The following is a 10,508-nucleotide window of genomic DNA, read 5'->3' as shown; positions in this document are numbered from 1 at the left end:
AGGGAATGCATGTCGAGCGGTAGAAAGTTCGAGACTTGTCACAACCGACTTCAATATATTAGCATTAATAGAAGCACAGACACTAAAATATGTTCAAGATAGTGTCAGTGTCTGCGGCGTTCGGGGCCCTTCTGGGTAAGCAAGTGGGTCTGCGCGGTGACTCGGCCGATCTGACACTTTCGCCTGCAGTTCAACGGAACCTAGCAGGCACTATCCCGCATCTAAACAGGGGCAGACATGCATACAGACTGGCTATGAGCCCTGCCCTGCCTGAAAACCCACGCAGCTGTGGCCCTGTCGCCAGCCTTCCTCAGATGGCTGCACCAAACCCTGGGCTCCAGGTGTGAGGCGCGCGACCCCTGGGCAAAAAGCTAGGTCAATCACCGTGCTAACCTGTACGCATGGTCCGGGGAAAGAGTCTCTGACAGCCTCTCGGTGTCACGGCACGGCGTGCCGCAACTGTGAGGACCCCTTGATTGATGCTGCAATACGCCCGCGCAGGGGCCCTGTGGTGCTGCCCGATGACACGGTGGTGGATGTTGCCATTGTGCTGGGGTATGCATTATTCAGGTAAGCTACCTTGACAGATTTCGATGGCGTTTGTTGCACATGCTCATGCGATAAGGATCAGGATGGTGTCAAGTGCGAAGACGGAACGGCATGTGTGGCTGCAGGAATGGGACGCCAACGGAGCCGCTGAAGGGCCGTGTGCGCGAGGGTGTGGAGCTCTACATGCGGGTGAGGCGTACCAGCGGCCGGCGAGCGATGGGTCGGGACATGCGGAAACTTTCAGGCTACGTGGATTGGGAAGAGCGTGTCATGCAACAGCCATTTAGGTGTGCTTGGGTCAAGGGGTAACGGAGGGCAAGTTGTAAATGCGCTAGTAACTGCAGGACTGTACTCGTCCAACCATCGGCCCTGGAAGCTGGAGGCTGCCTTTACCGTGTTATTGCACCGCAGGGACGTGCACGCAACCTGCTGTTCAGCGGTGCGCACCCGGGCGGTGTGGTCATGAAGCGGAGTGAGGCCAACGTGATGCGGGAGTGCGCGGAGGGCGTGCTGAGAGACAGCCGGGCAGGAGGCGGCGCACAGGGGCTGCTGGCGGCGCAGCGGTGGGTGGGCGGTGGGCAGGTCTGCGGCTCCCTTGCTTGCGTGGGATTGCCCAGCGATGTATTGTCGGGGGTGCCTGGAGCCAAGCCTGGAGGACTCAGCGCCACTGCATATTGTCAAGATGTTCACCATGTCCCACACCAAACGCGTTGCTTTGTGTGATACGCTGGCAACATGCCGCTGCTGCAGGTGGTTTGAGGAGGACCAGTCGACCAGCACATGGGAGAACGCGGTTTTCAGCCTTCGCATATGCCGGCAAAAGGGGTGAGCAGCGGTTGGTATGGTGTTGCGCCTGGTGCTGCATTGACTGGGGCCGCACGATAAACTGCATGGCAAAAAGCCCTCGTGAAGTGGCGGACCTATCATTACTTTTATATCTCCATGCAGGTGGCGGAGTGTGGCGGTGGTGACCAGCCCCTTCCACCAGATCCGCTCTGAGATGGTGTTCAGGCGGTTGCTCAGAGACGCAGAGGCGGCTTCAGCCGAAGAAGCCGCCAGTGTCGCCAATGGCGAGCCGCCGCCGCCAATCAAGGTAAGCATTCAGATTTGGCTGCGCATTTTGCGGCGTGCCTGCCAGCTGGCACACCTCTTTCCGGGACGTCGCGCATTGAAGCACTGAGCTGCATCTTGGACTACACCTGTAACCACGCCAGTACTGCCTCCGCCCACACCCTCTCCACTCCCCATGCCTGAAACTGCCATCCGCAGCTGTACATGGCCACCGCCTCGTACACACCGCACGTGGGCTGGTACGCCGCCCCGCTGGACCGACTGGTGGATGCGTGGGACTGGGCACGTGAGGTGGCGGCGCTGGTATACTACGCCGCGCAAGACCGGCTGTAGCAGTGGCGCTACAGTGGTGCAGGGATACCGTACTGCGCGTAGGGGTGGTGGCGAGCAGGGGCGCTATGCTCCAACCGCCTGGCGGCAAGGGATGCTCGGTTGTACCGCAGTTCAAAAGCCCCTGGCACTGCGTGAAGGGTAGCAAGCCTAGCATTGGACTTGTTTGTGGTACGGTACAAGTCTGATGGCGTGTGCTTGCTGTAGAATGACAATTGGCTCTAGTGACCGGCGCTGCCTGCGGACTACACGGAACACACTGATGGCTGCGTTGTGCCCTCACAACACGCTTTGCGCTGAGGGGTCTTGCATCGTAAAAGGAAGGGGCCTCGACTGCTCTACCGTACGGTTTGTGGATCGCAGGATTAAGATTGCCGTCCAGATTGAGACGTCGAAATGACTCCATGGCAACGCACATTTCCAACTGAGGTAGCCTGTTACACTCCACGGCACTGGATCAATGGCGGTTGGCATTTGAGTACATGTCCCTTACATGTTCGCGGCCTTTCATCTTCTCCTGGTCTCGGGGTGAACCGGGGTCCTCAGGCCCCCCCGTGGGACCCCCCACCCGTTCAGCGCCGCGCCCCAAACCCACTGCCAGACGGCGCTTTCCACGGCCACGTGCCGTGACCTGTCCACACATTCGCCAAGCAACTCTCTAATCCTCGCAGCACTCCACTCTTACCCCTGCGCACGCTCTACGTGCCTTTGTCTGCTTCCAACAACGCGCTACCCACAACCACTGCTGTAGCCTGCCACCGTCGCCCACCGTAACCCAGCCTACGAGTGTCTGGGGCGTAACTGACGTGCTTGACCATTACCGTACCCGATACGCTAGGTCCACGGCTATCGTCCCACACGTAAACTCTTGCAGCAAACCAATCCCCGGCAGCTTCCGTGTCACAGCCTAGCGCCTGCCTGCCTAATTCCCTACGCACTCCTTGCTGCCGCTTAGCTACACTATAGCTACGCTCACCGTAGCTACGCCAACCACAGCGGTCCATCTCCTAGCTAGGTTAATGCCCAAGCGATAGCAATCCCCAAGCCCGCAACCGCACCCGCCAGCTACCCTCAGCCGCGCGTGTAGCCTATGCGCGAGTGCAGCCATTGGATGATGGTGCCAAAGGCGTCATCCACGCCCGGGTCGCCTTTGAAGGGCCGCGGCAGCGACACCTTCCATCGCGGCGTGTTGTTGGCGGCCTCCGCCAGCAGCGGCTCGCGTTCGTTAAGCTCCATGTTCTCGAGCAGGTCGGACCGCAGCCCAGGCAACGCGCCGTAGCGGTACCTGTTTGCGTGGAGCGAGGCGAGGTCAGGAACAGCGTTGCTGGTGCACGATGTTGGGGGTAAAGGCCGAGCTATCCTGGGCGGTGAAAGGCATTGAGGGCTTGATGCCCGAGCGCAATGGATGGGCCCATTGGGGAACTAGGGGTGAAGGCAAAATGGACAGCCGTAATGAGCACGCGTTGGGTGGAGCTGGCGGCGGCTATGCCGTTTGGATTGGTGTCGCTCACGGACTCACCGGTGCCAGACCTGCCCCAGCCGTGACTGCTTCAGGCGAATCTTGATATCGGACACAGCCTGCAGACACCACACCGACCATGCCTTAACACACAACGGAATCACAAGTTTTGCATCAAGCAACCCTCAAGCCTACGGGGGGTTCTAGTCACGGAACGACCGCATGCCACCTGCCACGCACCCGCAAGATGTCCATGACTCGCGGCACGTCCGCCTCCGCCACCCGGACAGCGAACGAGTCAATGTCCAGCACCGACTCAAACACGGCGTGTACGCGATCGGCGATGATGACTGGGATGCAGCCGTGGAGCACGGCGTCCTCCAATCGCGGCGACCAGCCGTCACCTGGGTGAAGGCCGCGCGTGTGAGGTTGTGTTACAAGGCTGATGGGGTGCGGGCGCATGCAGGACTCGGGGCGCGTGGATTGTAGGCGGTGCCAGGACGACAAATGGAAGGTTCAACGTAACAATAATGGAGGTTATATGCGAAGCGCCCGGAACCCCACCTGGTGCCACCAGACAGAACAGTGAGCGCGACAGCAGGTCGGAGTAGTCGCCGTGCACGTTGCCACCGTCACCGATGAGAGACTGCGGCGCGGCAGGGGCTCAGGTTTGAAGGGCATAAGAGCGGACAGTGTGCATGTGTGCGCAACAACCACAAGCGGTGTAAGGCGTTTCAAGGCTATGTTGCGTGTTCAAGTCCGCACGGGAGCGATGCCCCCTCAACAGTATCCCATTAGTCGCACCTTCTGTGTGTTGGCCCAGTCCTGCTCCATCGCCATCTTGTAGATCTGCGGTCAGCACGTGCATGACAACATTGCGCCGGAATCCCAGGCCACAGTGGATGCAAACTGGGATGCAGTGATTAACACCATAAGCGCCATGTGCGGCATCTCTGCTTGGACGCGGGTAGCAAGGGGGAGGGCTCATGCGCACCTTCTGGCGGATGCCACGGCTGTAGTGCGACAACCGGTGCTTGCCAACATCTGCGGTGGACAAGTACGGACAATATTGAGCTTTGACGTGGGCGAGTCACATGCGTAGACCGACACGATATCGCCGGATGCACCCGGCTGGTGGCCCGCACCTCCTTTGAAGAAGAAGAAAATGTCCCGGGGCTTGGATGGAGTCGACTGCAGCGGGCTCCGCACGTAGTGCGGTGGGCTCTTGAAGTTGGGCACAACCAGGTCCTGCACACGCGCACGTGGCCAGACAACAGGACGATGTGTGGTGGCCGAAGAAGGGCAGGGAGAAGGCGCGGCAACGTGGCTTCTGCTGTGGACGGCCCTCCCTACGTGAGCTGGCACTTCTGGCAGGCTGGGCAGGAGATGCTACTGGCGGTGTGGGTGCAGCTGTGTATCGCTACTGGCGGTGTGGGTGCAGCTGTGTATCGCAAGACAGCACTTCGCTGCGCGTACCTTCTGCGGGTCGTAGCAGGGATGGCCCTTGATGTACTTGATGTACCCCTCCGGCTGCCTCCAGTTTACCATGTCCTGCATGGCCGGGTGGGGCATGGTGCACTAGGTCAAGACGAGGAACGAAGGGGTTAGCCAAGGACACGTCCACGGCAGTCTTGACGGCTGACCGGCCCCTGACGTTGAGCTGCCCCTTACGTTCAGCTGCCCATACCACTGCGCAGATGCCTGGGTAAGCTTCCCCTCGCGGGTGACACTCGGACTTACGTGTGTGTAGTTATCGCCCACGAAGGCCGTGTTGCTCCTGCGCGAATATTAGTGGAAAGGCGTCCGTGAAGATACATCCACCATTTGTTACCAGATGCCATTCGAGGTAGGCCCATAACCCTGCCATACACGCAGGGTGGCGTCAGGAAGGCTGCTGCTCCAGCTCGCCGCATCCCCTCCCAACCCTCTTCCCCACACCTTGTAAAGCACTCTCAGACCGCAACATCCATGCAAACGGCTGCCCACTCACGTGTGTTCCGGGTCTAATCGTCCCCAGTGCGTCAGCCACACCGAGTCCTTGATGACTGAGGGGGCCCAGCAAGCTCCCTCATCGTGTGTGAACAGCCAGATGTGGTCGCGACCGCCCCGCCGCTTCCAGAACGGGTACTGCTTGTCTATCCATTCCACAATCTCGCGGATCATGTTGATGACTTGCATGACACGGGGCCCTGGGAGAAGAGCATTTGCATCAGCCAAGAAGCCGGCAGCCGTCAGTACTGAAGCGACTCGGGCCGAACTTGTTCACAACTATGCCCATGGGGCGTCGAGCTACACGGGGCCCTGAGCTGGTCTGTGTGCGCCCCAGGTATACCCGCACAACAACCCAATTCGCTGCCCGCCTCCCGCCTAGAGGCAGCCAGTTCCGGCCACTAGCGATGCCGAACGCACCTCCTGGCGTCCAGAACCTGCGGTGCACCGCAGGCGCGAATGTCACAAGTCAGGATAGCCAAGGCAGTGACGGCCCAGTCCCGCAAGCTGTGTCCGCCTGTCACAACCAGTCAGCAGCCCACACCACACACTGTCCGCCCCCGCTCTCGCCCCGCCCGCCTCAAAGCCGCACCATGGGTAGTCGGCCCATCCGGCCACTGGGTAGATCATGCAGGCGCCGTAGAACGGCACGTAAAAGTAGTCCGCCTGCAAGCGCGCGCGTGTTCAGGGAAGGCACATGATATCAGGGCAGCGGCACCCTTGCAGCGCCTGCAACGACAGCGCTCAAGCGCGTCCAAAAAGCTACAATGCCAGCAGGCTAACGTGCACCAACCGTTGCACACGTGCGCTCCGAGTCACCCCGCCAGCTCCAACCCCCACGCCGTCGCGCCCACCTCTTCCGGGTCAAAGGTGCGGTGCTCGCTGATGAGCAGGTACTCGTGCAGCGCCGCCTCCAGCCCGTAGAAGGTGGCGGACCAAGTGCTGGTGTTGCCGGTGTGGTAGTGCCGGTGGGTGCACCAGGTCTGCACGATCCTGTGTGTATGTGTGCATTAGGGAGCACATGAAACACGCAAGACTGTGTATGCGATGTGTGTGTGCGTGTGTGTGTGTGTGTGTGTGTGTGTGTTGTGAGAGAGCAACAAACACTCAAGACTGTGTATGCCATGTGTGTGTGTGCCGTGTGGTTCCGTGTGTTATCACACACAAGGAGAACGGGACGTGCGTATATGTCTCAAGGGAGGGGGTGCAGTCGTGGGGTGCAGTGTTGAATACCGTACAATTAGTGAATGTGTTACACATGGAAGCTCGCGCCCCACCTGTATTGCAGCAGGCGTGCGTTGTAGAGCGGGTCCAGGTCGTACACTGCGGCGTGGAACGGCGTATTCAGTGGAGGTTGCAGCATACGAGGGAAGAGGCGGCGGCGCGACAGCTGCAGCAGGCGTGCGGGTTGGCGAAACACAGCAGGTGCAAAGCCGTCCAGCGGAAACATCAAGGGAGATCATGGCCCTGCGCTCGCCGGTCCGGCGTGGATGCCCGGGGGGTCATGGGGTCGCAGCACGCACCACCTACCGTAGATGAGCGGCCGCTTCCGCGTTGGCTTTGGCGGTGGCTCCAGTGCTGCCGGCGGCTCCCGGACCTACAGAGGCCAAGAAATGCTGTCATTACAAAGCCGCACCGGATCGTCGTGTACAGCGGGCACACAGTTTGACAACTCACGTGGAAGGAGAGCCAGGGGCGTTGCTCAATGTCGCTGGGCTGCAGCGGCAACCCGGCTTTTCGCCTCGCGCAGTCATGACCTGTTCACAAGGCCGTGTGCACACACAGTGTTTCGGGAGGTGGGCATTAGTGCCCACGTGGGCACTGGAAAAATAAGTCGGGCCCGGAGGGCGTGCATTGCAAAATTAAATGCCTGGAGCCCCAGTGCCCAGTGGGCACTCTAGAAAATAATGCCCTGACCCCTCAGGTGCCCACCCATCCTGCGAAATCCCCGGCCCGGTGCACGCGCCAGGAAGGGAGAGGGGCGCGCCGGGGCCGGGCCGGACCAGCGGGGCCGGGGCGACGGGCACGCCGGGATGGGAGCACACGGCAGGATAGGGTGTGTGGTGTGCGCACGCATGCGTGACGCCTTGTCGGCTAGCAAAACGCTGCTCTAGGACTAGTGTGGCGTCAAGCATGACATACGAAAATACGCTTATTTTGATATCCCATGTTGGAAAAATGTTCCGGGGGGCTTCCGCCCCCCGGACCCCCCGTACGAGGGTGGGGGGGGGCTGCGCCCCCTGGTGGGCATTGGAAATTAAAGTCGCCGCACCCCAATGCCCACCCGTGCACTAGGAAAGTAAAGGGCCTAAAAACTTGCCGAAACACTGTGCACACATACCCATTGTCAGCTGCCCTAGTCGGAAAGCGGCAGGCGACAGACACACACGGTCAATGCGGTTACGTACCGTAATAACCTTCATTGCATCGGCAGAAGCCCAGATCGCAAAAGCCGTGCCCGCTGCACGCGCCTGGGCAGAAAGCCTGGCGGTGCATAAACACGCGACCGTAGCTCAGCATGGTGCCATCCATGTAAGGCCACTCGCCGCATGTTGTAGTACCACATCATCCCTTCGACGCGCGCTTGCCCAACCTCAAAGCCCGCTCAAGTGCGGATACCTGCATCACACTCTGGCACGCACCTCAACGGGGTCATCACAAAACTTGCCGCCAAGGTCGTCTGGGCTGCACATGCTCGGCGCCCAGTCCGGCTCCGATACATTGCAGTAACCCTGTTGGAAGCACGCGGGGCTGAGTCACGCGCGGACCTGCACATGGCGTTGTTGGCGAATGCCTCGGCGATTGCTTCGGCCAAGTGCGCACTGCGCAACACTGCACCGCCCCTACCTTAGGGCCGTACATTTTGTTGTAGTCTGTTGTGCCAATGGTGGGCCGGCCATCCCACGTCTGCACGTCGCGCAGGCACAGTAGTCGATCTCAAGAGTCAAATGCCTTGCATGCCACCGCACGTGGCTCCCTCCACGCCCACAGAACCTCACTGACAGACTCCGGGCCCCACAGGGTGCCAGCTTTGGGTTCACTTCCGTGCCGCACCGTCTTTGGTTGGTCGTGCGCGTGGGTCAGCGGACGGCCGCGGCGAATGGGCGGGGTCCCAGGTGGCGCATCGGCGGGTGCGGGCACACGGCCCATGGGCCCATCGCAGTAGCACGCACCCAAATCGTCATCACAGACGCCTAACAGGAGGGGTGAGCTGGTGTTACGCAGAGGTGCGGAGTGTGCGCATGGACATGCGGGATCGGCAGGAGACCCGCGACACGCAGGCAGCCAAAGGTGTCAGGCTGGACACATGCGTCCCTCCCTGGCCTTAGCACACTGGGCAAACACAAGGTTGGCATGCACAAACGTCAATCTTACCAAAGCAGCGCGATGCCCGGAAGCCCAGTTCCGTCCAGTTCAGGTCCCGCTTGTCCGGTCCTGATTTTGCGCAAGCATGGGCGTGGGGAGGCCGATGTTTGCACTGCAAGCTCGTGTGCGCGGGTGTCCGTGTCCGTGTCGGTGCAGCAGCAGCCTGCATCGGCCCTCGACTAAACACAACGCCCCTCACCGATGTAGGAGAGCGGCTCGGTGCTTTCTGACTCTGGCGTCCTGGAGGAGGGATATGCACGGAAGATGGTGGGCGTCGTAATTGAGGTGTGTTCGAGCGTTTGCACAGCGGTACTTGTCCACCGTCGCGCACCGCGAGGACACGCCAGAAATGGGCAGGCCTGGCCCACACGCACCTGATGTGGTTGGTGCACGGCCGCGTGCGCCGCGTCGTGCAGCCCTCGCCGATCCACCCGGCCCGGCAATGGCAGTAGCCGGTGTCATGGTTGCACACGCCCACGTTGTTGCAGTTGCCCGGACAGTCCACGGAGCCGCGGGGCGCGGGGCGCCAGGGCACCGGCTGTACGTAAACGCCACGCACGTCAATGCACACACAGTGCACGTAGGTAGCTACAAGGCGTTACCGCTGCTACCGGTACCTCGGGCATGACATGGCCCAAGGCCCCCGGTGCCGCTGCAGGCAGTCCACCCCACACGGCTGCCCGTTGGCGTGCCCGCCCGGTGGCGCGCGTGAAATAAGCAAAGCGTGGGACCCGGGACCACCTGTCACCACCGTGGGCAGCCCGTGAGAGCTCACCACTCAGGACCACTCCTGGCATCACGATCCAGAGCTGCTAGTGGCCCCACCCCTGACAACTACCCTACTCTTGACCCTACTCACCGTCTGCGTGTGGAAGTTATAGCACCAGGGGCCCGTTGTTCGCGCGCAACGGGATTCCACCGCAGAATTCTCGGTAAGCGGCTCTAGGTTTAGCTGCTTAATGGGTGCCGTCCCATTTTGGGACGCGGACGCGGACGCCAACGACCGCCCGCCTAGGCCGGTCGAGAGTTGGCTGACCAGCAGCAGAAACAGGGCCTGGATCCACGAATTGAATGCATTTGTGCGCGCTTAGCATTTAATTAGGTGAATCATTCTAGTGATCTTACCGAGAGCGCCAGCCAGTGCTGAAGCTGCATTGACTTCGGCCCGCACCAGCCTTTACAAATTTATACTATTGCATCGCGTCCTGCCGCTCACTCCAGTGCAACAAGTGCAGCGTTGCAGCGTCGACTGTCGAGTGCACACAAGTTAGCGAACTTCCTCCTTACGATAGAAGCGTCATACATAACTCGTATATGGAAGATGCATCAACAAATGAGCCTTGGAGAGTAATGCTTATTGAGCGTCAGAGTTCAGTCTGCATGCCCCCCCCCCCTTTCATGCACGTGCAACATCCGGGGCGCTGGTGCAGCCCCCAGGGCGGTCCCGTACGCAACACAATGTTTATAATTTGCAAATGCATGGCGTATTCGGGGTCCTCTTTACTTGCCCCGACCGCCGACTGCCTGCCCACCGACGCGCCCACCGAACCCCGCACCCGTGCCCGCACCCGCGTGCACTTCTGCTCACCCCCTGGGTAACGATTTCCAAGCGTGATGCAAAACGGGTTACTGCTTCGCGTGAGAGCTTTACGCGCCGCGCATCGATATGTGCGCTGCGTACTGGACTTGAGGGGTAATAATCTTTGCGGCACGCAGCGAGGCGCACGAACACAATGCGCAGCGC

At 60.6% G+C, this 10,508-nt stretch overlaps 2 protein-coding genes across 2 annotated transcripts; one reads left to right on the top strand and one right to left on the bottom strand.

Annotated features, from left to right (window-relative positions):
- The first annotated feature begins 91 nt into the window (after positions 1 to 91).
- CHLRE_07g325101v5 (uncharacterized protein) lies at positions 92 to 2,397 on the top strand. The gene is made up of 8 exons (XM_001701018.2): positions 92 to 135; positions 287 to 341; positions 502 to 570; positions 675 to 738; positions 961 to 1,112; positions 1,300 to 1,374; positions 1,498 to 1,642; positions 1,819 to 2,397. The coding sequence occupies exons 4-8, from the start codon at positions 733 to 735 to the stop codon at positions 1,951 to 1,953; spliced, it is 513 nt and encodes a 170-aa protein (XP_001701070.2). The 5' UTR covers positions 92 to 135; positions 287 to 341; positions 502 to 570; positions 675 to 732; the 3' UTR covers positions 1,954 to 2,397.
- Positions 2,398 to 2,427: 30 nt separating this feature from the next.
- CHLRE_07g325050v5 (uncharacterized protein) lies at positions 2,428 to 10,091 on the bottom strand. Its single transcript, XM_043064035.1, has 25 exons — positions 9,890 to 10,091; positions 9,624 to 9,818; positions 9,139 to 9,302; positions 8,964 to 9,004; positions 8,774 to 8,833; positions 8,453 to 8,592; positions 8,246 to 8,305; positions 8,041 to 8,130; positions 7,807 to 7,882; positions 7,076 to 7,155; positions 6,929 to 6,995; positions 6,676 to 6,721; positions 6,253 to 6,391; positions 5,991 to 6,064; positions 5,819 to 5,835; positions 5,400 to 5,598; positions 5,150 to 5,186; positions 4,886 to 4,960; positions 4,555 to 4,657; positions 4,404 to 4,453; positions 4,214 to 4,258; positions 3,974 to 4,055; positions 3,650 to 3,813; positions 3,470 to 3,528; positions 2,428 to 3,235 (listed from the first exon to the last, which is right to left on the bottom strand). The coding sequence occupies exons 1-25, from the start codon at positions 9,917 to 9,919 to the stop codon at positions 3,022 to 3,024; spliced, it is 2,307 nt and encodes a 768-aa protein (XP_042922603.1). The 5' UTR covers positions 9,920 to 10,091; the 3' UTR covers positions 2,428 to 3,021.
- Between the last annotated feature and the right edge of the window lie 417 nt (positions 10,092 to 10,508).

Source organism: Chlamydomonas reinhardtii, chromosome 7, assembly GCF_000002595.2.
Source record: "Chlamydomonas reinhardtii strain CC-503 cw92 mt+ chromosome 7, whole genome shotgun sequence".
Lineage (NCBI taxonomy): Eukaryota > Viridiplantae > Chlorophyta > Chlorophyceae > Chlamydomonadales > Chlamydomonadaceae > Chlamydomonas > Chlamydomonas reinhardtii.
The sequence above is the reverse complement of the archived record's forward strand: the minus strand, read 5'-3'. Positions and strand labels throughout refer to the sequence as shown.